The sequence below is a fragment of the Grammomys surdaster genome, unplaced genomic scaffold (assembly GCF_004785775.1).
Source record: "Grammomys surdaster isolate TR1022 unplaced genomic scaffold, NIH_TR_1.0 133, whole genome shotgun sequence".
Taxonomy (NCBI): domain Eukaryota; kingdom Metazoa; phylum Chordata; class Mammalia; order Rodentia; family Muridae; genus Grammomys; species Grammomys surdaster.
The window spans coordinates 1,400,418-1,426,670 of NW_021604591.1; the positions used below are offsets into that span (position 1 = coordinate 1,400,418).

A 26,253-nucleotide genomic window follows, 5' to 3' on the forward strand; every position below is an offset into this window, starting at 1 on the left:
GGTCCTTTTGGATAAGTCCATCAGACTGCCAGTTGTGGTCCAGCACTCTGGGAAGAAGACTCTTATGGCCTAGAGTCAGCAATTGAAATCAAACCTGAGACTCTTGTTCTGGCTTTAAGGACATTTACACACCAGTGTGGGGACACTATGAACACTGCTGAGGAACCTGGAGTATTCTGCTGCCACCCACTGGTCTAACTTGTGCCCTTTGCATTCACCTCCTTGACTACTGCAGGCCCAGAGAGGTCCACCCAGCCCACGCCCCAGCAGGCACTGCTGCAGAGGCCTATCACCACTCACACTTTATTGAGACCAGTGGGCATACCAAAGGAAGAGGGGTGCTGGCTGTTGTGAAGGAGTGTGCCCAATAGGTAAGGGGGCCAGTCAAGCATGTTCCATCTGGCTCCACCTTGAAAAGGGCCTGTAGCATAGGCACTGGTCCTCCCTGGGAGCTAGCAGAGCCATGTGCAGGCCTCTCAGGGAACAAACGGGGAGTGGTAGCTGTAATTCCCACAGTGTCCACCCCAAGAGTGAGATGGTCATCTGTGGCAATGAGGGAACAAGCCCCGGCTCATTTTCATGCATCCTGCCCAGCTCCTTCAGGTTTCTGAAAGACTTTGGTGTCCTCTATGGAGACCCTACAGGAGGATGTCGGAGATCCAGAGACCCTTTGCTGGACCACTGCAGTTGGTCTGGGGAAGATTGGGGATCCTAAATTGTGGAGCACAATCTGTCATCTGCCATACTGTTGGTCTGAGAAAGGGTGGTAGTCTTCATCCTGATAAAGATAGGCCTCTTCAACACCTTAACAAGCTAGCCCCCTTGCCTGAGCCTCAGAGGCAAGACACGGGCACAGCAATTCTGGAGTCGAACAGGTTAATCTCCATCTCTCCAGTGTCCAGTGGGAACAGCCCAGCACCCCTGGAGAGTCTTTCTGCAGTTTTGTTCTAAAGGCCTAGTCCCTTGTTCCTGTCTGTTGCTGCCAAGTGGTGGCCCATTACTTCAGCTGCAGCTGTGGTAGGTGAGCAGTAAGGAAGAGGTAAGGCTTCACATCACCTCTGTCAGTCAAGGAAACCAGTCTGCTCTCTGATTGGCCATTTTGTTGCCACCCTCAAATTAATAGCCAGTCAATAGGAGCCAAGCCTCTGGTGGATGCATGAGTTGAGTCTGGGCTAAGGGGCCCAGAGGAAGAACACTATGAGGCCTGAAACTTGATTGCAGTCTCACAGCTTCACTGGAGCATGGCAGGGGAAGGCCAGTCCTGGAAGGCTTGGTGATGGCACAGGTCCGATGCAGCTCAGCAGCAGTTGCTCAGGGCATGAGGTCTGGTGACGGGTGGGCATGGGTCCAGCCTCTATCCTACCCTCCAGCAGAATGCTAGAAGGGAGAAAGCAGGCAGTGGGTGCAAGGGGTAGGGGATGTTCCTTCCATCCACATTTGTGGAGGACAGGCCCCCTTTTCCAGCAGGGTCTGGGCAGGGCCTTCCAGGCAAGGTAACATCACACGTCAGTCATCTCATCCCCGAGCTCTGCATCTTCTGGCTCTCCTTCCTCCTCATCTTCTTCTTCCTCCTCTTCTGAGGTCACATTGGGGTCATCAGCCTCTGCCAGGCATTTGGGACAGGAACAGATGAACAAGTAGTTCTCCCTTCAAAGTAGAGGGGTGACAAGTCAGACAGTTGCTGGGACAGAAAAGCCCAGAGCCCAACCCTGTCCCCAGTTGGCACCTGAGGATCTTGTGGCGGCTGTGGCGGCTGCGCTCCCGCTGACAGCAGTCTAAGTAGCTGATACAGATTTCCTGTGGGGTAAGAGGAGGGTCTGATTGCCTATGCCCTCCACCAGAAAGGAAAAGAGCTTCCTCAACTATCCACCACTGTTCCCTGCCCGAGAGCTAGGCCTCCAATGTCTTTCAGCACTGATCCATCCCCATGCCTCCAGCTGGCAAGACTCCCATCTGGGTCTAAGACAGACAAGGAATGGAGGTTGGTCTCAAGCCCTGGGGAAAACCAGCCAGTAGCCAAGGTCTGAAGATGGGATCAGAGGTTAATCTTGGTATGATAACTTGTGTAGGAGAAACTGTCAGGCTATGGTCACCAACCAGAACTTCCAATCCACATTAGCTCCTATGGCCCAAGCCACAAAGAAATCAAAAAGGTAGCTGGGGTTCGGGACTGGGCACTTAGCTCTACCTCAATCTGAGACTTTCTGAAGATATTTAAAGAACTGGGAGAGATTAGAGGATACTCACTGCTAAAGAGACTCAGGCCCTGGGGCCTGCGGTGATTCACCGCCATCCCAACAAAGGGGCTCCAGCCAGTTACTGTTGCTTCATAACGAGAAGCCGCAAGGCCTGTGTGCCCACCCCACTGCTGGCCCCTAACCTTGCCTTGCAAGGCCCATGTGCCCACCCCACTGCCGGCCCCTCACCTCACCTGGCAAGGCCCGTGTGCCCACCCCACTGACGGCCCCTCACCTCACCTGGCAAGGCCCGTGTGCCCACCCCACTGCCGGCCTCTCACCTCGCCTGGCTTAATATCCTCCAGGGCGGTAACATGTAAAAGGAAGTTGTTTTCTGGGAAGGAAGTCTCTGCATTGGGGACACAGCTGTGGTTGCCTAAGTCACAAAAGACAGATAACAAGAGAATAGGTGTGTGTTTATAACCCAAGGCCTTGCATATGCTAGGCAAGCATTCCATAACTGGTCTACACTCCCAGCCCCTAGTTTTGAATCAGGGTCTTGCTATGTACCTCAGGCTACCCTTGAACTTGTGACATTTGCCTCTGACTCATAAGTGCATCACTATGCCCACAATGAGAATCAGCTTTAAAAATGGTAGTTCTAGGATAGTAGATGACTCAGCAGGTAAAGGTGCTTACTTCAAGCTTGACAACCTGAGTGTCATCCCTAGAACTGACTCTGACCTCCACATGCCCACCGTAGCCTATGTGTATAAATAAATGTTAAAAACAGCAGCCATGCATGGTGAGACTGGCCGTTAATCAGAGTACTCAGGAGGTGGTGCAAGGGGGTCTTCATAGCAAGTTTTAGGTCATCCAGGGCTACACAGTGAGACCTTATCTCAAAAAAATAAATAATATATATGAAAAAAAAACAAAACGAATGAAACCAAACTAATATTCTCAAGCCAAGCATAGTGATTCACACAAGTAATCTCACACAAGCCAGATAAGATTTGCTATGAGTTTGAGATCCATGATTACACAAGGAGTTCCAGTCTGGTCAGGACTCACGAGACCTTGTTTCAAAACAAAACAAAACCTGCTGGGCACGGTATACCTATAGAGTCAGCACTCAGGAGGTAGAGCCAGAGATCAGGAGTCCAAAAGTCATCCTTGGCTACACAGCAAGTTCAAGGTCAACCTGGACTACACGAGATCCTGTTTCAAAAGTATTTGTTTGTTTGTTTATTTTGATGTGCAGTGGTATTTTGCCAGCATGTATTTTTGTGTAAAGGTGTCAGATCTTGGAGTTATAGCCAGTTGTGAGCTGCCATGTGAGGAACCAAACCCAGGTCCTCCAGAAGAGAATCAGTGCTCTCAATTACTGAGCCATCTCTCCAGCTCTTCAAAAAGAAAAAAAAAAAAAAAGAAAGAAAAAAAAAGAAAGACCTTAATCAACAGAGCTTTGAGTCTCTTTCTTTGTGGTTAAACACTGCAGGGAAGGGCAGGTCTGAGACATCATTTCCTGTTTCCCTACCCAGTGTTCTTTCCTGAAGACCACAGTGAAATACAAAGTGTTTTGTTTCACTGTGGACTCCATACAAACCCCAAACTGACCATTGTGTCCCACTGTCTCACTGAGGGAGGCTTGGGCTCTGAGGGGCCTACAACAGACCAGTTATTTCTGTCTACTGACTTGGATCCCTGACCACAAAACCTGGAAGGAGAGTTAGTAGTGGGGAAAGTGGGTGGTGGAAGGCTGGGATCTGGAAAAGTCTTGACTGGAGGTAGCCTTAGCCTTCCCAGAAGGTGCTAAAGAGACTTCCAGCCCAACCCTCATCCCCAAGATCCTACATGCCTCAGGCTCTCAGTGATTCCTGACTATACTCCACAGGGCAGTGGTGGTGCAATGCCCAAGCTTCCCTTTGCAAGAAGCAGAACTCTGTCCATTCCCCTGTAGGTGGATGTGGCCCATTGCAAATATCTATTAAAACAAGAAGGAGGCTGAAGACGAAGCTTTGGGTTGGACTCCCAATAACACCACCAACAAGCAAATGAGAAAGAAACAAAGAAACTGATAGAGCAATAATTTCCAAGAAAATCTCCAAAGAAACACAGATGTAACCCTACTTCCAGACTTGTCCTGGTCAGCCTAGAAGGAGCAAACTGGGAAAGATGGCCTGTAGGGAAGAAGCATGTAGGCCCATTCCTCCCCAGTCCAAGACTCACAGCAGCTTTGAAGCACGAAGAGACCAGATCCTTCACAGTTAAGGAACTCTCCGGTTGCTGTAAGAAAGTAATGTGCAGATACAGTGGAAAAAGGAATTTAAACTCACAAGAACAGACATCAGCTCTGCTCTCCTGCCACCCCTCCAAATTAGACACCCAGGCTCTACCATTTTGCCTAAATTTGCTTCTCCAAGAAGCCTTGCTCTTCTGACTGTACCACTACCTACTTATCTGGCACTCTCACTCCCCCCATCATGGAGCCTCAGGATGGGTCTCAGGACCACTTTTCACTTCCAAGTCCTGCGGATAGCTCTGAGGCTTCCCATGGGCACATAGGGATTCCCTTCCCTTCATAAGCTTAGAGCTCCCTGGTAAGAACACGTCCACTATCTGACGAGGGAGGCTCCAAGGGTAGAGGAAACCACAGTCCCATCTCACCTACCTGCCTCGATGTCCTTGTACAACTGGTCAATGAAGGTGTCTAGCTGCTCCCGGTCCCGAGGCTTCAGCTCCAGTGCATCACAGGCATGTACCCACTGGCTGAGGGAACTAAGCAGTCCATGGAGGGAAGCAGCCCAGGTCACAGGTCTCCATGTCTAGGCATGTTAAGCCCAGGCAGAGAGTTTCCCACCCTACAGATCCAGATCTGTTCTTTTTCTAGAGTAAGGACCCCACCCTCCAAAAGAGCAAGATTCCCAGTAGCAGATTCCCCTGCCTCATTCTTCCCATCCAGGTCATGGCAACAACCAATCCCACCATCTTGAAAGAATCTGTGGCTACCTTCCTCCAATAACCTTCTATCTGAACCCAGGGGATTACCTAATAGGTCTAGAACATTCTCTCCTAACCTGGTTCCAATCCCTTGACCATTGGTCCCAACAAGGGCAAAGAGAGACCGGAATCCATCTGGTGTGAACCACTGTAGGAGAGAAAGGTAAGTCTGGTGCTGCTTTTCCTAATTTGACTGCACTGGGAGGCTTTGGAAAGTTGTCCTCACTTCCACTCCAGGCATGGAGCACCAAGAAGAAAGGCTTCCTGGGCCCACCTTCCCACACTCACCTGACTGAGGGTCTCCTCATAAAGGGCCTCTGTGAAGAGTCTACGCAGAAGTTCCAGCTGGCCCTGGTTTAGGGGAAACAGAGGGACACTGCAGCCCTGGAGACTTCCCCTTAGTACTGGGTAAGTGGGAAAATCAGATTATAGGAAAAGGAGCCAACTCTGTGGCCTGGGCTTTCCCAGGGGACAGAAGTTTATCTCCAAGTCTGCAGGCTCCAAGTGAGGGTGTAAGCTCAAAACCTTTTTCCTGTTTCCAGTACTCGTTCCAGCAAGGCTGAGGCAGCCTGGCTTACAACACCTCTCCTTATCCTCCCTTGGAGCATCCTTGCTTGGCCTCTGACCAGCTTGGCTTTCCCCTTCTTTCTTCTAGATCAAGTACAACAACACTCACCGGAGAACAACATCTTTCCCACAGCTGCATTCCCACCCTCTTCATCCCTTCTTCCGACAGCCTCTATCTCTGGCAGCCTCCCCACTTGGGCAGCTCCAAAGGAAGGCTGAGGTCCTCTACTCTCCAGAAACCCTGATGTGCCTGCTTCTGCCTTCCTCAGAGTCTTGCCTTCCCACATGGAGTAATGAGCACTCTTGAGTAGAACATGCAGTCCCTTGTCCCTAATTCCAATTTTAGGTCTATATTAGGTCACAAAGGTAAATGGTACTAGGAATGCACATTCTTTTTAGGATGAAGTTTTAACCCCCACTGTAGCTGAGAAGAGACCAAATGTAGAGTTTGTCCCCTTAAAGGTAGCCACAGACACCTCGGGCTACTTGAGGGGTTGGGGAAAGGGGACAAGGGAGAAAACCAACCTTGAATTTGTCCCCCAGGAGTTTGTGGACAATTTCCTCCTCCTCATTGGCTGTCTTGCTGCAGAAATGGGAGAAGAGCCTGACCCAGTAGTCCTTGTCCTTGGCCTGCACAGCAAATACATATGTCCATGTGGAAGAGAGGGATTATGTTTCTCAAGTCCTTCTATGAGGAAATGATCACCACCCAAGAGTTTGGGCCCAGGTCTCCCTTCCCACTCTGTCCACACTCAGCCATTTCCCAGCTGGGGCAGGGCTTGCCAACTCAAAACACCTTGAAAACAGAAGGCCAGGGAGGAAGAATGGTGAAAACTGAAGGGGTCCACAAGACCTCTCACTCTGTGTAAGACACCTATTCATCAAATTCAGGAACTGCTGCTACATAAGACATCTCATAGAAAAATGAAGACAGGCAAACCCAGGGCCTACAGCCTACATCTGATTTCTGGTTAGCATGCTCTAGAGGTTCTACATAGCAAGCAGCAGTCCTTCAGGAAACTCAAACGCAAGAGCATCCAGCAAGGTCAGGAGGCTGAGACCCAGGGCTGACTGAGGTCAGCCTCTCTGGCTCACCTGTTTCACTGTGGCTACCATCCGGGCCATCAACATTATACTTGCAGTCTCAGGAGGATAGTGAACACTCCTAGGGAAAGAGAAAAAAACGTGTAACCTAGAAGTCTCCTCCCTAGGAAGAGAGCCAGGCAAGCCCAGTATGAAGGCTGCAGAGACACTTCCTGCCTAGTCCATCAGTTATCAAAGGCTGGACTTAGGCAATTTTGTATCCCTTAGGGTTTGGTGGACTCTGGCAGTGTGTAAAGTACTGAGGATGGTAGGACTGGCTGTTCAGATTAAAGGCAAGCTGCTGCAACTGTGACTTCTATTTAGGCCTAACAATACAGAACATGACTTAGGGATATAATTCACCAAAGCTCCCCACAGCTGCTGAGCTGAGGCAGGAATGGAGGGAAAGGTAAGGAGAGGAGGGACTTACCTCCATGCCTCCTGCAGCTTATTGAGGGGGTGTCTGGGGTCATCCTGGGATGGGCCTGGGCACAGGGTCTGGTGGTACTGCTCTGCAGCTGCCAGCCGACATTCTGCACTGCAGTACATCACCTGTTAGGTGGAGTGAAGGTTAGCACACAGGACCTGGGGCTTGCACCTCATCTCACTGCATTCTTTCCATAACAGCCCTAGAGCAAGAGCTCAGTGAGAATAAAATAGGGTGTTCTAGGGGCATGTACCTAACCTATGCCTTTTATACTACAAGAAAGGAAAAGAACTTTTCAGCTTCTTGCAGACTCCCAAGAAAAAGGCATGTCCCGCTGTGATGGTTTGGTAAGAATGGCCCTCACTGACTCCCGTGTTTGAATGCTTGGCCATAGAGAGTGGCACTATTAGGAGGTGTGGTCTTGTTGGAGGAAGTGTGTCACGGTGGGGGTGGGCTTTGAGGTCATATATGCTTAAGCAATGCCCAGTGTGGCATTGAAGATCAAGATGTGGACCTCTCAGCTCTTCCAACACCATGTCTGCCTGCACACTGCCATGCTTCCCACCATGATGATAATGGACTAAATCTCTCAAACTGTAAGCCAGCCTCAATTAAATGTTTTCCTTTGTAAGAGTTGTGTGGTCATGGTGTCTTCTCACAGCAATGGAAACCCTAAGACCCACCATACCCATTTTCTTTTTTGTTTGTTTGTTTGTTTGTTTTTGTTGTTTTTCGAGGCAGGGTTTCTCTCTTTTTTTGTTTTTGTTTTGGGGGGGTGTTTTTTTTGTTTGTCTGTTTTGTTTTGTTTTTTTCGAGACAGGTTTTCTCTGTATAGCCCTGGCTGTCCTGGAACTCACTCTGTAGACCAGGCTGGTCTCGAACTCAGAAATCCACCTGCCTCTGCCTCCCAAGTGCTGGGATTAAAGGCGTGCACTACCACTGCCCAGCTCCATACCCATTTTCTGAACAATGGACACTGGCAGCAAAGAAGAAGCTGAAAAATTACTGGGCCCTTTCACTGTCACACACTACGCCATGAGCCTTGAGGAACAGACAAGTTCTTCCAGACTTTGTCTCACCAGTGAAGACAACTAGCACCTCCTTGGCCTGCCTCCTTTCCTCCTGCACTCCTCAGGGGTGCTCACCTGGCAGTGGGGGCAGTTCTGGTGGAGGTCCTTTCGCACACTGCATAGTTCTGGGTGTGGTAGAACCTGGCCTGGTTTCCCAGTCAGCCTCTGGGCATTCTCCTCCGCCTTCTCCAGTGCCCGAAGACAGTGGTCACAGGCTGCAGGGAAGCAAGACACAGTAAGTCCCTCTTTCAAGAACCCTCTAGCTCCTGATCCCACTTCTTCTCCTTCAGATTCAGTCTGTGGGGATCCCTGCCTCCAACTGGTGCTCCTTTCTGATTCTCTCTAGCTTAAGAAAAATATGAAAAGGCTGGGCGAGTTAAGGGCATCTTGCTCTGGCACCTAACTCAGCCTTCACTGAGCATGGCTATATAGTGTTTCAGTCGGGATGTTTGAGGTACAGAGCCCTTCAGCATGATGGCCATGGGAATAGACTCTAAGTTCTGTCTAAGAGAGAGTGGTTCCCAAGGAGCATTCTGAAGGCATCTCCCATCACAGCTATACAGCCCTAAATACAAAGGGAGCCAGAGCCATGGTTCTCAGGTCCTATTCTCCAAGGAAAGATAGCATTTCCTTCCAACACCCAGATTGGCCAAGAGATGTGTGAGGCTCAGTTCCATGCACAAAATGTACATTTCAGCAGCCACCTGAAGCAGGCAAGTTGTGCTCACCCCGGTACCGGTAAAGTGCATTCCAGAGAAACTGTGAAGCTACCAAAGGCCTTTCAATGAAGATGGTCTCTCCCTTCCGGATCAGCTGTGTGGCAAACAGTCCCTTTCCCTAACAGGGCAAAGAACAGACAGGATAAGACATTGCTCCAAACCTGCCAACTGACACATGCCTATTATTCTAGTACATAGAAATAGGGGGATAAGTAGTTCAAGGCTAGCCTGGGCTACATAAGGCCTTGGGTTTTTTTGTTTTTTTTTGTTTGTTTGTTTGTTTAAAAAAAAAAAAAAAGCTGGGCAGTGGGTGACACACGCCTTTAATCCCAGCACTTGGGAGGCAGAGGCAGGCAGGTTTCTGAGTTCGAGGCCAGCCTGGTCTACAGAGTGAGTTCCAGGACAGCCAGAACTAGCTAGGACTACACAGAGAAACCCTGTCTCGAAAAACAAAACAAAACAAAAAACATGCTTGAAAGACGGGTCAGTAGTTAAGTGTGCTTGTTCTAAAATCATGAGGAACAGAATTTGGATCCCAATTCCCATATAATCCAAGTGCCTCTACAAACACCAAAAACCCCAGCTCTAAAGAGAGCAGAACTGGAAGATCACTGGGGCCTGCTGCCTTTCAGCCAATCCAAGTCATAAGCCCCAGATTCAGGAAGAGACCCTACATTGGGGAACAGGTAGAGTGTAATGGAAGAGAAGACCCAATGCCCTCTTCTAGCCTCTTCACATACACAGGTATGCACATCTACATACGCAGATGGTGCTCGGACATACACACACACACACACAAACAGGGCTAAAGAGAATTTAGAATGTTTACTGCTCTTCCACAAGACCCATTTTTGGTTCCCAGCATTGACATCCGGCAGCTTATACCTGTAACTATAGTTCTAGGTGATCCAAGGCCTCCACTGGCACCAACCCCTTGTGAGACACACACACACACAAATATACAAATAAAGAGAAACCTTTAAACAAAGACAGAGCTCCAAGAGCTCACAGGAGGCTACCACTGCTCCTCTCTCAGCCCACAATACCTGGCCAAGGAGGGAGCCACCGCAGCAGCCATCCGGACACCTGGACATTCTAGAATGGCCAAGGCAAGGCCACAGTTCCTAGTAGGCTGGGGCCTCCTATACAAGCAGTGGCTACTAGGATGCTTTAGCAAATGATGGCACCACTTCCAAAGAGGAGCTGCCATCTCAGAGTGGCAGAGGAAATGTCCCATCACTGTTGCTGCCACAACAGTTTCCTGTTTCCTTCAGCACTGGCACTGCAGATGGGCTTTTGCCACACTCAGAGCAAATCTCAGCCTATACATAACCCAGAAAGCTTCTTTCTTTTTTGGACAGTGTCTCTCTACATAGCCCAGGCTGCCCCTGAACTTACAATAGTTCTTCCTAGGCAGGGATAACAGGTATGTGTCACTACCCAGCTCTAGAAGCTAACTATAGAACAGAACAAGTGAAATGAGAGGCAAAGCCCAGAACACACCCTTGGCTACCTTCCTGGAAACCCCATCTCTGTATTTTACTGCCCCAACCAAGCAATATGAAAACTTGGCCTTCCTGGATGGGACAAAGCAGCAAGAAGTGAGACCCATGTGATCTTCTGACAATCTCGAATCCTGAAACTGGGTAACTAGCAAGTGTAGTGGTGCATGCTGTGATCCCAGCACTAAAGCACTAAAGCCTAAGAGGCTAGCCCAGCACACGTTGACTATCAGGATGAAGAGTGGGGAAACAACCCTTGAGTGCCCCCCCAGCACGCCCCCCCCCCGCCGCTTTGCCCCCCCCAGGTTGATTTGAAACTTGTTTTGTCCTCTAGAATACAGAAGCAAGCAGATCTCTGAGGTGAGGCTGAGGCCAAGGCCAGCCTGGACTGCAGCATTCCAGAGTGAGTTCCAGGACAGCCAGGGCTACACAGAGAAACCCTAGGAGAAGAGGTGAGATGTGCAACAGGGAGGATAACTATAGAGCTCTCCCTCCCTTAGGTCCTGGAAGAACAAATGCAGAAAATATTTAGTCACCAAAGCAAAGGAAGGCCAGAGGAATGGTGGTTGGTATCTGTTAACTCCAGCATTTAGGGCAGAGGAAAGACAGTCAGGAGTTCAAGGCCACGCATTAACAACATTCTACTCATTCCTTAAACATACAAAAGTATGAAAAATCGCCGGGTGGTGGTGGTGGCGCACGCCTTTAATCCCAGCACTTGGGAGGCAGAGGCAGGCAGATTTCTGAGTTCGAGGCCAGCTTGGTCTACAGAGTGAGTTCTAGGACAGCCAGGAATACACAGAGAAATCCTGTCTGGGGGGGGGGGGGAGGGAAGGTATGAAAAAATCAAGAAAATTTCTCCAGTGCATAAGATCAGGAAGCACACAAGGTTAGGCATTGTGGCTCACACCTGTTGTCTCAGAATCCTCGAGGCTAATACAAGAGAACAACCTTAAGTTCAAGGCTAACCTGAGCTATATAATGCAGTGGGTCTCAATCTTCCTAATGGTGTGAGCCTTTAATACAATGTCTTATGTTGTGGGGACCCCCAGCCATAAAATTATTTTTGTTGCTACTTCTTAACTGTAATTTTGCTACTGTTATATTGTAAAGTAAGTATCTGGGTTTTCTGATGCTCTTAGATGGCCTGTGAAAAGGTCATTCGACTCCCAAAAGGTCACAACACACAGGTTGAGAACTGCTGATATAATGGGTTCCAAATCAGAAGGAAGAAAAGGACAGAGAAGGAAGAAAAGGAGAGAAGACAAACTTTAGGAGAGAGTTATACAAAACTCTTAGACCAGAGAATATAGTTAAGTCTTTATTAGGCCAGCCCGACGGCTCACAGGTTGAAATGCCTTCTGCATCAAGCCTCATGACCTAAGTTCCATCTCCAGATCTCACACTAAAAACAAGAGAACTAGCTACTGGAAGTTGTCTTCTGAGCTGTACATGTATGATGTGGCACACACACATCCATGTCCAGAGACACATATATCATATACACAAGTAATAATACTGTAAAATACATGAGGTCCCATTAAATAGCTGACTGTTTAGACAAATACAATTATCAAAATAATTTAAAAGGAAGCAAGCCCAAATGAGGGAGCCATGCTGGACTTTCGCTGGTGTATAGCAGTATGACATTCCAACTGGCAATGACTAGGCCTCGTTAGGTTTCATTCTCCACTGATTGGTCCCTGGCCTGACAGTCCACAGATATCTAAAAATCATTCCCACTAACATCCACAAAAGCAAAACAGAGAGCCAGAAGTCACCCTCACTCGTTCCCCTCTGCTCACGCTTCAGGAGTAGTTCAATGAAACAGTCAGAGAATAAGTAATTCTAACTTCACTCTAAGCCAGGCAGGAGTGTTCTATGGTAACCTGAGGAAGACAGCCCAAAGGAAAGATTACAAACCAATCATAACAGACCTCTGCAGCTGCCAGAGCCCTAGATAAGCTCCCTGGCTGTGAGTCCACATGGGAAGGGGATTCTCCCCAGCAGAAGATCAGAAATAGGCAGAGGAATGTGAGCAGCTGGAGTTTGTTTGTTTGTGAGACAGGACTTTACTCTGTACCCTAGGCTGACTTGGAACTCACAAGAGTCCTCTTGCCTCAGTCTTCTGAGTTGCTAGAATACAGGCCAGGGCTACTAGGCCTAGTCACTAGCTGGGGGCTTGAAAGAAGGCTAGGACAGAACCAGACAAGGAGACTGTTGGGAGTAAAAAATGAGAAGGAAGTGAAGAAAGGAGGGGCCAAGGTAGAGGAGGGGTATGGTGACAAAGAGGTGATGTAAATGAAAGGGATCACTGATCCGAGACAGCTCTGGGTGGTAATGGGGGCCCCCCCGGGAGGACCAGCTCTGGGCGGTAATGTGGGACCCCGGGAGGACCAGCTCTGGGTGGTAATGTGGGACCCCGGGAGGACCAGCTCTGGGCGGTAATGGGGATGCAAGCAGCTAAGGACACAACGACCACAGGGAAGCTAACTTCTCACTCATGGATGGACAGGAGCACTCACTCCCAATGCCTATGGAACAGAAAGACAAGAGAACTTAAAATGGGAACCTGGACAGATATGGAGATGCTGACAGCAAATGACCACAGAGCTGACATCTTGGGCCAAGTACCAAGGATATGCACAACATTATTTTTATTATTCAACTTGACTTTTACCTAGAGGACTGCAAATGAAGACAAAACCATACCATTTTGCATATATCAACTGGCAAAGGCACAGAGTGACAAAACAGTGCTGGAGAGAACAAGTCTGTCTGCAATGAAACCCAGCAGCAAGACATTTGCTCTCAGGGCTGGTAAGTAGTATAAAGGAGCCATAAATAAGGATCTGGTTGAGTGAAGTGTAGGCTGCCTTCCCCACCTGAAATTCTAGCGGCCAACTCTTTAACCAAGTAGAAATGGGATCACTGATACTAAAGATGTACTGAAAACATGTATTAAAAAAAACCGTGGGAACAGGGGTGGGGTGTTTCAGCCACAGGGCCTGTAACCCAGCCCCTGGGAGTTGATGAGTTCAAGTTTAGCCTGAAGTACAATTTGGAGTGATTTTTTTTACCTTTACTTATGTGCATTTTCTATTTTACAGGGAATAAAGCACGATTAATAGAGCCAAGCATACTGGCACAAGTCTTTAATCTCAGCACTAGTGAAGCAGAGGCAGCCTGGTTCACATAGTGAGTTCCAGGACAGCCAGAGCTACATAATGAGACCCTGTCTCAAAACAAAAACAAAAGGCACGACAGCAGCAACAAAAAGAACCATGATACAAAATCACGAGACCATGTCATTCTCTTGCTTAAAACCCTTCAGGATGAGTGCTCGCTGTGTAGGTTCTGGTCCAAGTTCCCTAGCTCTCCAAGTCTCCACCCATACCTTAGTCAGAAGGGTCGCTGGGGGCCCAGGCGGCTTTATACCTCAGTTCCCTCGGCTAAGTACTTCCCACGCACTGCCTCCAGAACAGCAGCTAAGTCCCAGCCTAGCCAAGATATCCTTGGCTTTAATCTGGCCCAGGATATCCCTAAACACCGGAACCTTCCAGAGCCTCAACTCGACCCAGGACAGCGGCAGCACGGCCACCCGCCAGTGGACAAGGTTCCTCTGCGAAGGGTGCACACGCAGGGTCCCTGGCTGGGCTTCCCCCGCGCGATATCGCCACGAGCCTGGGCACGAGGACAGACCCTGCACCCGGGCCCAAGCAGGAACCAGACCGGCGCCGAGGGGCCCGGACTCCAGAATATGAGCATAGGTCCCCAGCTTGGCTCTTCGGGAGGGGTCCGACCCGGCCTCACCTTCGCGCTGCTCACAAAACGGACTTCCACGGAGCCCCGGGCACCGCCCGCCACGCCCACGCAGAAGGAGAACACGTCGCACATGGAGGCCGCCATCTTGGGCACGCCTCCGCTTTCTGACCCTTGACCCCCGCCCCGGGAGGCCCCGCCCACCGAGCCTCTGAGCACTCACTTCCCTACCTTACCCCGCCCCGCCCCTGAACGTGGCTGGCAATAGCGACTATTTGCTCCGCAGTGATTCAAGTCTTTTGGTGTCTTGGTTTTGCTTGATTGGGTGGAACCTGGCCTGACTATGTGCTTGGACTTCTGGTAGTCTGAGTCCATGAGTGACGGCTGATGGAGTAGCTCAGGGGAGACCCCTAGCCTATCCCAACTGTGTTCTTAAGTGTCCATAGTTGCTTTTCCCACTGTCTGGTTTTTGAGACAGGGTCTCACTATGTATCCCAATCTGGCCAAGAGTTTGCAGCCATCTTCCTGCTTAAGAAGCCCTTCACCATACCCCCAACACTGAAAAAAGCCGGTTTTAGACCCAGAGAAGGTGGACTTAATTATTTTTGCTCCGACCCTCATCCTGAAAAGCAGTTTGGTTGCTGGGCTCACTTGTTTTAAAATTTTCCCCTCCCTCCGGTGGCAACATTTCTGTACTACGTTTAGGAGAGGTTTGCTTTGAACGTTTGAGTGCACAAAGGCTAGCCTGGAATACATGAAACCTGTCTGAACGAGAAATGCACTTGTTACTCTAGCTGAGGACCCAGATTTGGTTCCCAACACTGGTTTACAACTACCTTTATGTAACTCCAGTTCCAGGACTTCTGATGTCCCCTCTTTCAGCCTCCTCAGGCACCAGGCAGGCACATATATACATGAAGGCAAAACAATCATATGCAAAAGAAAAAATTTCCCTTTTCTATAAATATTAACCAGGTTGGATCAGTGCCTCAGAGAGTAGTTAGGGGCTTTCTTGACTTTGCAGATTTTGGTTATGGAGCAGTAGTAGTAAGTGGACCTCACATGTGAGGACCCCTTAAGTAGACACAAAAATGAAGGCACACAGGCAGAGAGAGGATACAAGTCTTCCTGTTTCTGCAGGTAGACCCGACTGCCATACGTTTTGTTTTGTGCCCCAGTTGACTATTCCTTGACAAGGGACCTGTGTCTGCTCTGTTATGGTTTCATAGTGATTTGGGGAGATTAGATAACAACCTAGTAATTGTTTAGTAAGTGATTGAGTTTTTTTGTGTTTTTTTTTTTTTTTCAGACAAGGTCTCTCTTGGGGGCTGTGGTATTTGAGACAGGGTTTCTCTGAGTAGCCTTGGCTGTCTTGGAACTCACTCTGAAGATCAGGCTGATCTCAAATTCAATAGAGATCTGCCTGCCTCCCTAGTGCTGGGATCAAAGGCATGCACCACAAGCTGAGACAAGCTCTATGTAAGTTGGTTGTCTCAGAACTTGCCATGTAGACCAAATTGGCCTCAAACTCAGAGATCCATCTGCCTCTGACTCCTAAATTTGATTTTTTTTTTTTTAAAAAGTGAGTCAATTGGGACTGTGTTTGCCACATAAGCATGAGGACCTGAGTTTGATCCCCAGCGCCCACATAACAAGCCATCAATCCTAGGATTGAAGTGGTAGAGACAGGGTGACACTGTGGGCTCCCCAGCCAACCAGCCTAGTCAAATGGGCTAGCTCTATGTTCAACAGGAGAACCTGACTCAGAAAAAGAGGAGAGCAATTAAGACACTCAGTGTTGACCTCTGGCCTCTGATGAACACGAATGGGTGTGCACACACACAAAATGGACCAGTTGTTCCTGAAGGAGACAGCTGTGGCTGGATCCCTTTGGTGAATAGGACTTCTGACCTCAGCATTCGGAAGGATTTCCCTGAGGATATGAACAAAGAAATTTTCTGTGTCTCCCCCTTTTTGTTATTGTCTTTGTAATTTTTATTTTTATTTATTTTTTTACCTGTATGAATGTTTGCCTGCAGGTGCCTGGCGTCTACATTTTTAAGTCAGAAAAGGGCTTTGGATCCCCTGAACTGGAGTTATGGATGGTAGTGAGTCACCACATAGGTACTAGAAATCAAACTGAGGTCCTTTGCAAGAGCAACAAGTGACCCTAACTGCTGAGCCATCTCTCCAGTTTTTATACGTGTTTTTTTTTTTTTTCTTACAGTTATTCTGTGTGTCTGTATGTGTGTGGGTGTGTGCACTGGGGGATACCATTCTCTCTGTCCATCATGGAGATTCCAGGGATCAGTCTAAGATCTTAAGTTTGGCAGCAAGAATCTGAATCTGTTGAGCCTTCTCCCAGCCCTTGTTTTTTGAAACAGCATCTAGCTGTTCACTCTAGGCTTGCCCTACATTCACTGTGGTAGCTCTGGCTGACTCGATCCTTCTGCCTTAGCTTCCCTGATGCTAAGACTACAGGTGTATACTGCACGGCCCCGCTGCAAAAGATGGCTTCTTGAGGCAAGACTCTGGATTTCCTCAAACTTGCCACTTAATGGCTACAAGTCCATTGTTTTTTTTGTTGTTGCTGTTGTTGTTGTTTTTTTAAGTTTTTCATGACATGGCTTCTCTGCGTAACCCTGGCTGCCCTGGAACTCACTCTATTGACCAGGCTGGCCTCTGCTTCCAGAGTGCTGGGATTAAAGGTGAGTACCACCATACCTGGCTAAAGTTCACTGTCTTGTATGCCGGGTACTTTCCAGGCTCATCGCCCATCACCCACCTTTCTTCTCCTTTCCCCAGAAAACTGGGCCCTGAGAACAACCTCCCTGAGGAAGATCAGCCCTTTCTTTACCTCTTCACCTCACCTCAGCCCAGGAACTGCAAATTAGCAGTCTTTAGTACAAAAACCAGTTCTTAAATGTTGGAAGCTGATTTCACAGGAATAAGCTCTCAGCAAGCTTCCTGGCAAGAAGCCAAGCTGGGTCAGAGGGTCATTCAGGGAGGAAGAACTGTATTGTCAATACTAGGTGAAAAATGACAAAATTAAGTCAGCATAAATTCTGGGGGGGGGGGGGGGGGGGGGGGCTTCAGAGAAAAAACGTAGCTTGTTGCTCCAAGGAATCAATTAATCAATTACCATAAAATTACCATAAACCCGAGCTCACGGTGACATGAACTCCTATTGAAAGTGGTATCAGAGAAGACAAGAAAACTTTGGGCAAAGCATGGTAGCTCTCATTCATTACCTCAGCACTAGAGAGGCTGAGACAGGAGAATTTCCATGAGTTTGAAGCCAGTCAGTGCCACATAATGAGAAATCTGTGTTAAAAAAAAAAAAAAAAAAAAGGTTGTGATCCCAGCCTGTGGGAAGTAGAGGGTCAGGAATTCAAAGTCATCCTCAGATACAGAGGAGGGTGACAAGACAAAAAGGAATAGGGTCGGAATGCAGGAAACTTTGAAGTGAGCTAAGAAATCTTCCCTGCAGACTCTGGGGAGAGTCTTCCACACCGTGATACTGATTGAAGGAGACCTCTTCTCCATAGCTGGGCCAGGAAAGAGCTGATGAGCCAATCCGCAGGGCAGAGCTAAGACAGCTTCCATTCCCATAAACCTCACTAGCTGGCACTCTGTAAGTGCTTTACAGACCTTAACTCAGGGATGTAGAGATGTGTATACCTCTATCCACAAGAAGTAAAACCTGGCCGGGCGGTGGTGGTGCACACCTTTAATCCCAGCGCTTGGGAGGCAGAGGCAGGAGGATTTCTGAGTTCGAGGCCAGCCTGGTCTACAGAGTGAGTTCCAGGACAGCCAGGGCTACACAGAGAAATCCTGTCTCGGAAAAAAAAAAAAGAAGAAGAAGAAGAAGAAGAATTAGTAAAACCTGGCCAAGAACATAGATCAATCCATTATTCTTCTTCCAGAGTTCTCCTGCTTGTTCAAGTACATTTGGTATCCTTTGACCTTTGACCTTAAGGAAGCTCTTCACTGAGATGTGGGACTGGGAGGGCCAGCAGGTACCACAGGAAGAACTTGTCCATATAACATGGCTAGGGCCTCTTATTCCGTCCTTAACTGCCAACTCCTGACTCAGCATCTTCACTCTGGATGTTGCCATCTGAGCTGCTGGAGGGCTCTTCCATGGCAAAGGAGGAAGGCGATTTCAGCTTTTGCTGCTTCTGATACTTCACCCTGCGATTTTGGAACCAGATCCTCACCTGTAATTGAGGGCAATGAACAGGCATCAGAATTTGACCAGCAGGCCCCTTTACCCGCCACTGTCACTTCTCCTAAATGCCATTCCTGAATTCTCAGTCACAGTACAGTCATCCCTGTCTGTACCTTTGTTGCTGTTTTTCGATCAAGTCTCATATCACCCAGGCAAGACTCAAACTCACTATGTAGCTCAAGATATTCTTGAACCCCTGATCACCCTGCCTCCACTGCCCCAGTGCTGGGGTACCAGGTGTGTGCCACCATGCCCACTTTATGTGGTACTGGAAACCGAATCCAGGACTTCAAGCATTTGAGGCAAGCACTCTACCAATTGAGCTATGTCTCCAGCCCCCAGTGAGTACTTATGGCTACAGTGTGCTGGTGCTCTACTAGGTGACAGTGACAGTGACTGATGGCAGTGAGCAGAAAGGCATGACCCCTGTCCTCTACAGCTCACCATCCAGTCACTGGGAGAAAGCCCAATGCAAATAAGGAGATACATTAGATATAAGAGGAGTTACAGAGGCTTGGGTTGGGGGAGCTCTGATGGGATACATCCTGGTAGGGGCAGGGAGAAGCTGTCTAGGTAGACCTGGAGGACAGCCTATGGAATGGCTTTCAGTTAACATCAAACTCAAGCTGAGGACCAGAAAGAGGATATCGCTGCAAGGGAGAAAGGGCGGGAAAGAAGAGGTCAGCAAGACCCAGGACACCCAAGATCTTGAAGGCCACAGGGAGGGAAAGTCCGTTTTGAGGCTTTTGAATGGGGTGTGACATAATCCTGAAGTAGCTGGCTGGTGTGTGGAGGCTGGAGCAGTAACCCAGGGTGGGGGGGGTGTGGGGGGGGGAGAGTTAGAGATGTAGGAATGTAGAGCAGCAGCAGTGAGGAAACGGAAGCAAGCATGTCCAGATGACTTCCTTTTTAAGGAACCTGGTGGGTGGTATGCCGGTGGAAGAGGAGGGGAACAGATGGGAGAAAATCAATTAAGAATTGAGGTTTTAGCCGGGCGGTGGTGGTGCACGCCTTTAATCCCAGCACTTGGGAGGCAGAGGCAGGCGGATTTCTGAGTTCGAAGCCAGCCTGGTCTACAGAGTGAGTTCCAGACTGCCAGGGCTATACAGAGAAACCCTGTCTTAAAAAACAAAACAAAACAAACAAACAAAAAAAGAATTGATGTTTTATAAAGTTTACAATGCCTTCCTAGAGATGTCCAAGTTGAGATTTTGAGAAGTAGTGGCTGAGGATGTAGTTTAGTGGTAGGGACTAGCCTAGGATGAGGTTCGAGTCCTAGCAGAGAAGGTTGGACTGGGTATATAAATCTTAGCCATCAGATTAGAGATGGTATTTTAAACCATGGCTATAGGTGAGACTAGATGGCATGAAGTCCCAAGGGGACGAGTGGCCTAGAAAGAAGACAGTAATGACCAGAGAAGCAGGAGGAAGGTCAAGAGGAAAGTGTGTCAGAGTAGGGAAACAGTCAATCATCCGGAGAGCTGTGATGCCCAGGAGTCAGCTAAAGGGAGGAACATGTTTGTAGGCCTTGACAAGGATATCTTGATGAAACAGAGGGAAAATCATCATGTTGGGATGACTTCAAGAGAAAACAGAGGGCTGGGATGTAGATCAGTTGGCAGAGCACTGGCCCAGCACACATAAAGCTCTGGACTTGACACTCAGCACCATGGTGAATGTGTGTCATCTTAGCACTTGGGAATTGAGGGCAGGAGAACTAGAGGTTCAAGATTATCTTTAGCTATGTAGCAAGTTCAAGACCAGCTTGGGATACATGAGAACCTATCTTAAAACAAATAAATAATACAAAGAGTGAAGCGGGGGTGGGGGTGGGGCAACAAGATGAGAGTGAGCATAGCAAAGTCCTGAGGAGTTTTCCGGCACATGGAAAGGAGCAATGACACCTTTAGGAATACTCCCTCCTTACAAATGGAGTCTCATCAATATCTGCTTGGTTTGGCAGACAGCCCCTTATTTAGCACGGAAACAATCAGAAAGTGATAGAGAGGGCTGGGGGGATGATCAGATGGCTCAAGTCTCAGACTTGCTAAGAAAGCCTAACAACTAGAGTTCAGATGCCCAGAAACTCACATAAATACCAAGTGGCCTGCCTGTAACTCCAGCCTGAGCAGGCAGAGACAGGATCCCCAGAGCAAGTTGGTCCAGTGAGGTTAGCCATATTGGCTAGCTAGCTCTGGGTTTGACGGAGAGATTCTGCCTCAGTGAACAAAGTGGAAGAACAAAAGCATAAATATATACATATGTGTGTGTGTACATAATTCATTTATTTTTATTTAATGTGCACTGGTGTTCTGCCTGCATGTATATCTGTGTGAGGGTGTCAGATCCCCTGGAACTGGAATTATAAAGTGTTGTGAGCTACCATGTGGGTGCTGGGAATTGAACCCGGGTCCCTTGAAAGAACAGTGTTGTTAACAGCTGAGTGATCTCTATAGGCCCCCAAGAATTATTATTGGCATCAACCTCAGGCCCCCACACATACACACATACTCACACACGTGTGCCTGCACACATGCAAAAACATATTTACACATATGCAAACCACACACACAATAAACAAAAAGGAGGAAGCAGTAGAGGAAACTTTGGTTATGTTTATAATGTGACTCCTGATAGGAATATTACACTGGGAATGTGTTAAAAAAAATAGAGCCTCTCTCCCCATCATCCTAGCCTAGAGGAAAAAGGTCATGTCTTCTTCCCTTCCTACAAGTCTACCAGGTGTCTCCTACACAACTTGAGCCTCAGGTCCCTGTTCTCACCTGGTTCTCCGTCAAGTGTAGCCTGGCAGCCAGCTGGGTTCTCTCCTTTCCTACCAGGTTGTGCTGCTTTGCAAATACCTTCTCCAACTCTTCCAGCTGCTGCAAGTTAAACATTGTGCGAACCCTCTTTTGGTGTCTCTTGGTACCGTGGTCCTGAAGGTCCACGGTGGGTGCCCATTTCAGAGGGCCTAAACAGTAAGGTAGCTCTGGGCCTAAAGAACAACCAAAAACAGAAGTCAGCCAGCAGCCACCTGCCCACACATGATAGGAGAGAAAGAAAACTCACAGGCCCTTCCCCTTGCCCAAGTAACATAGGATAGAGTGGAAGAGGCTGTGTAGAAATAACCCCAGAAGACCTAGGGAGAGGACTCAGTCAGTAAATGGTACAAGGTTGAGGACCTAATTCTAACCCCTAGCACCAAGTTTGTTGTTGTTTGTTTGTTTATTTGTTTGTTTTAAAAAGACTTTGAGGGGGCTGGAGAGATGGCCTCTTCCAGAGGCCCTGAGTTCAATTCTCAGCAACCACATGGTGGCTCACAATCATCTGTAATGGGATCTGATGCCCTCTTCTGGTGTGTCTGAAGAGAGCAACAGTCTACTCATACATTAAATAAATAAATAAATAAATAAATAAATAAATAAATAAGGCTTTGAGGAAGTAGAGACAGGAGTATCCTTGGGGAGATGTTTGGCCAGCCAGTCTAGACATTTGGAGAGCTCCAGGTTAGGTGAGAGCCCCTATCTCAAAATTAAGATGGAAAAGGGTAGAGAGATAGCTTGGCAATTAAGAGTAATTGCTCTTCTTCCAGAGGACCTGGTTTTGGTTCCTAGAGCCCATGTCCAATGGCTTACAACCACTTGTACTTAAGTGTAAATAGCTCTGGGGAAGCTGAAAGGTATTGAAGACACTTGATGATGACCTCTGATATCCACATCCGTGTACACTCACCTGCACACATATGAATACAAATTAAACACACAGAGAAGTATGAAAAAGGCAGGGGGATGTGAAGGAACGCTGTGAAAAGCTGTCTTCTGAATTTGACATGATTATTACAGCTATGAACTCACAGCAGGGATTACAGACATACACCATCACCCCTGGCTAACTCTGGGAGTTCCCTTAATGCCATCTGCCACCACTTCCATACCGATACCTGTGAAGCTGAGGTCCTGTTGGCAGAGGAGGTGAGTCACATTCAGTCCGGGCATGCAAGATGTGGCGCACAGCGGGTAGCCGCCCACGCTCAGGTAGGCGGGCAGCCAAGTCCCTGTAGAGTACACCCAGGGCAGGAACCAGTACTGTGACACAGAGCCGAAGTTCAGACTGGTGCAGGTAGAGAGCGGCAGAGAGGTGGCAGCCTGCTCATGAGTCTTGGGTCTCGCCAGGATGGCCTCGACCGAGAAGGAGGAATCCAGGCGTCCCGGAGCTAGGCGGTGCGAGACTACCGGGGAAACAGGCGCCGGACAGGAGCCCAAGCGCCCGGGCTGGACCTGAGTGCCTGAGGGAGCAGGCTGGGGCACTGGGCTGGACATGGCGCGACCCTGAGGGGACCTACAGGGAAGAGGAGTGGGAAGACCTCCCAGGCTGTGCAAGGAGCTCAATAGGAGAGAGACTACCTTACTAAAGAACAAGAGACTTGTGAATCAGGATCCCTAGGGCCAGCTGTTTGCAAGGACTCTTAAACTTAGCGGGTGGGAGGAGGCGGGGCGAAGGCCTGACTTAATCATCTCAGAGTGAGGCCAGGCCTCTAAAGTCCCCACAGTAGCTGTAGGTTGCATCCTACCAGGGCAGGGGTGGGAGGTGGAGAAGGGGTCTCTTTTATTCTGGTGCTTTGGGGGAAGTACCTTGAATGTGCCATCCCTTCTTTTATTTGAGGTCTTACTGTGTAACTCTGGGTACCCTGGACCATGTAGATCAGGCTGGCCTCGAACTCACAGAGATCCACCTGCTTCTGCCTTGTGATTGCTGGGATTAAAGGCACGCTCTGCCAAACCTCCCCCTCCTCCTCTAGTCCTTCTTTAGTCTGTAGTCCAGGCTGTCCTCCAAGTCACAAATCATGGCAGGATCATGGCGGTCCTGCTTCAGCCTCCCAAGTACATGTGCCGCTGTGCTTGGCTTCGAAACGGCTCTCTGATGATCCTGAATGTGGGTTCTTTGCCCCTGCTCATGACATCTGTGAGGCCAGTCACCCCTACTGGTGTGGGGAACAATGATCTCAGGAGGGTGGGGCAGTGCCTACTGTCCTGATTTTCCTAATCTTCACCCTCTTCCCAAATAAATTTGGGTTCTTCCTCACCACAGCTGGGATACTTGCTAAGTAAGCTCTCTACAGCTGAGTTCTTGGGAGAGTTCTCTTAAAGCAGAAGCCCTGGCTAGCTCCACATAAGGACTAGAATTTTAAAATATGTAAGCATTGTATCAGTAGTGAAAAGTAAACCTCCTAGTCTCCTGAAGCTGCTGCTATTGCCACTTTCTCTGAGATCTTTTCAGGAATACTCTTGCCCTCAACGCAGGGTCTTGCTAGAAAGGTCCTTCCTGCTGGAAGCTGGCACCTGGGATGCTGAAGGAGGAAGATGTACATTTCAAGGCCAAATGTGCTTTACAAAGCAGAACTCTTGTCAGAGAAAGAAAGAAGAATAAACAAGGGGCCATGATGACACTCTCCAGTGATCCTAGCACTTGGGAGAAGGGGACAACAGAACCAGGAAGGCAAGGTCATCCTCAGTTATGCAGTGAGTTTGAGACCAGCCTGGGCTATAATAGACATTGTCTCAAAAACTCAGAGACCTAAAGAGATGGTTCAGAAGTTAAAAGTTCTTGCTACTCTTGCGGAGGACCTAGGTTGGAGTCCCAGCACCCATAAGGTGGATCAAACTTAATCCCAGCCCTCGGGAAGCAGAAGCAGATGGATCTCTGAGTTTAAGACCAGCCTGGTCTATATCATGGGTTCTATGCTAACCAGGTCTATATAGTAAAACTCTGTCTGAAAAAAAAAAAAATGAGAAGGGCCTGGGGAAATGGCGCAGAGGGTAAAGTGCCTGCCATGCAAGTGAACGGGGCCCAAGTTCAAGTTTCCAGAATCTCCTAAAATCAGATGTGTCAGCAAGTATCTGCCATCCTCAGAGCTCCTAAAAGGTGACAGGAAGCAAAGAGGTTAAAGTCCCCAGGAGCTCTGGGGCCAGCTAGCTTAGGAGGGAGGGAGGGAGGGAGAGAGAGAGAGAGAGAGAGAGACAGAGAGAGACACACAGAGAGACACAGAGAGAGAGACAGAGACAGAGAGAGACAGAGAGAGACACAGAGAGAGACACACAGAGAGACAGAGAGAGACAGAGACAGAGACAGAGAGAGACAGAGACAGTCAGAGACAGAGACCCTGTTTCAGACAAGGTGGAATGGAAAGACAGGCAGCCAAGTTTGTCCTCTGACCTCCATACATGTACCGTGGCATTCATGTACTTGTGCATGCACGAACATGTGTGCACACACAGACATTTACAAAGAGAGATATAAAAGGAGAGGGAAGGATGAAAGACAGAGAGAAGAGAAAGAAAGGAAGTAGACAGGAGTTAGTTCTCTGTAGGCAGCAAAAAGAAAATGGCCTTGGCAGACGGTGGGAACAAAGACAATGTACAGAGTTCACTTAACACCAGAGAGACCCCAGCCAAGCTCAGAGACAGACAACACCTTCAAGGTCAGCTCAGCCTAGTGGCCAGCAGAGGAGCCAACCATAGATGGACAGAGGGGCTTGAACATGTGAACCACCCAGAACTGAACAAGCAGTGGATAAACAATTCCTGGCTGTCTACCTGGTCAGCCCAGGAACATGCCAAGGGCATGTGGCTCCCCTCCCATTGGCTTGGCCTATAATAAGCCTAGAGAATTAACCAGTCTCAGTAGAAGTTACCTCAGCCATTGTCCAGTTTCTGCCAGGCACCGGAATAAAAAGCCCCTACTGAGCACCTCTGTAGTTTCCCCTTTCTTGGACCCCCACCCACTCTTAGGAGTTTCTCTCTTCTTCCCACCCCTTATGGTCTCAGTTTCCCCAGTAAATGTCGCTTGCTTTGTTTTGCTTACTCATAGTAAGCAAAAATCAGTATTTAATCATCCTTGTAGAGACTGAGACAAGGAGCTCAAGAGCCTGTCTCAGGACTTGGGCATGGTGACACACACCTCTAATCCCATCCCTTGGGAGGCAGAGGCAGGTGGGTTTCCATGGGTTTGAGGAAGGAAGGATCTTTTCCATATCCAGCACTCTGCATTATGTGTGTGGGGTGTGGGGGCCAGGCACTTGTGTCCCAACTTTGCAGGTGGCTTCTCAGTACTTTCTGAGTTGCAACTCACCATTTGTATTCACCATCTTCGAAGTGGAGAAGAACGGGGGTTACCTTGGCTTTGAGGTGGGGCTTGAGTGAGATAAGTCACACAGTGCTTTAGAACTGCTTGTGAGGTGGAGCCTTGAGAATCCCCAGTTCCCCCTGCTCTCCTGACATCCTGCCTTCCCAAACTTGGACGGAAAGGATTTATTTCTGCTTACAGGTTGCAGTCCACTACCAAGGGAAGTCATGGCAGGCACTGAAGCAGAAAATATGAGGGAGAAAGAACACTGCTTATGTCCTGCATAGGAATAGTACCTCCCAGAATAGGTTGGATTCTCCTATATCAATTTGCAATCAAGAAAATTTCCCACAGACATGACAAAGGCCAAATGATGGAGGCAGTTCTTCAACTGAGGTTCCATCTTCCCAGGTAACTCTAGTTTGCATCAAGTTGATAATTTTTTTCCCTCATGGGAGTGGGATTTATTGAAGATAGAGTGTGAGAGAGAGAGAGAGAGAGAGAGAGAGAGAGAGAGAGAGAGAGGAGACAGGAGACCGAAGATGGCGGAGAGGAAAAAGAGCCAAGTTGATAATAAAAATTAACCAATA

General features: G+C 48.5%; 2 protein-coding genes across 3 annotated transcripts; both read right to left on the reverse strand.

The window, feature by feature from the left end:
- Window positions 1-277: 277 nt before the first annotated feature.
- Smyd5 (SMYD family member 5) lies at window positions 278-14,480 on the reverse strand. 2 transcript variants are annotated; one of them, XM_028762463.1, is made up of 13 exons: window positions 14,362-14,480; window positions 9,056-9,164; window positions 8,403-8,542; window positions 7,261-7,382; window positions 6,843-6,912; window positions 6,273-6,377; window positions 5,469-5,531; window positions 5,258-5,328; window positions 4,852-4,958; window positions 4,410-4,466; window positions 2,519-2,613; window positions 1,727-1,797; window positions 278-1,647 (listed from the first exon to the last, which is right to left on the reverse strand). In XM_028762463.1, the coding sequence occupies exons 1-13, from the start codon at window positions 14,455-14,457 to the stop codon at window positions 1,500-1,502; spliced, it is 1,254 nt and encodes a 417-aa protein (XP_028618296.1). In that variant the 5' UTR covers window positions 14,458-14,480; the 3' UTR covers window positions 278-1,499. The 2 variants fall into 2 exon arrangements, with proteins under 2 accessions (XP_028618296.1, XP_028618297.1); XM_028762464.1 differs by having other exon boundaries at window positions 4,852-4,949; window positions 14,362-14,456.
- Window positions 14,481-18,383: 3,903 nt separating this feature from the next.
- Noto (notochord homeobox) lies at window positions 18,384-22,860 on the reverse strand. The gene is made up of 3 exons (XM_028762253.1): window positions 22,482-22,860; window positions 21,325-21,536; window positions 18,384-18,530 (listed from the first exon to the last, which is right to left on the reverse strand). The coding sequence occupies exons 1-3, from the start codon at window positions 22,858-22,860 to the stop codon at window positions 18,384-18,386; spliced, it is 738 nt and encodes a 245-aa protein (XP_028618086.1).
- Between the last annotated feature and the right edge of the window lie 3,393 nt (window positions 22,861-26,253).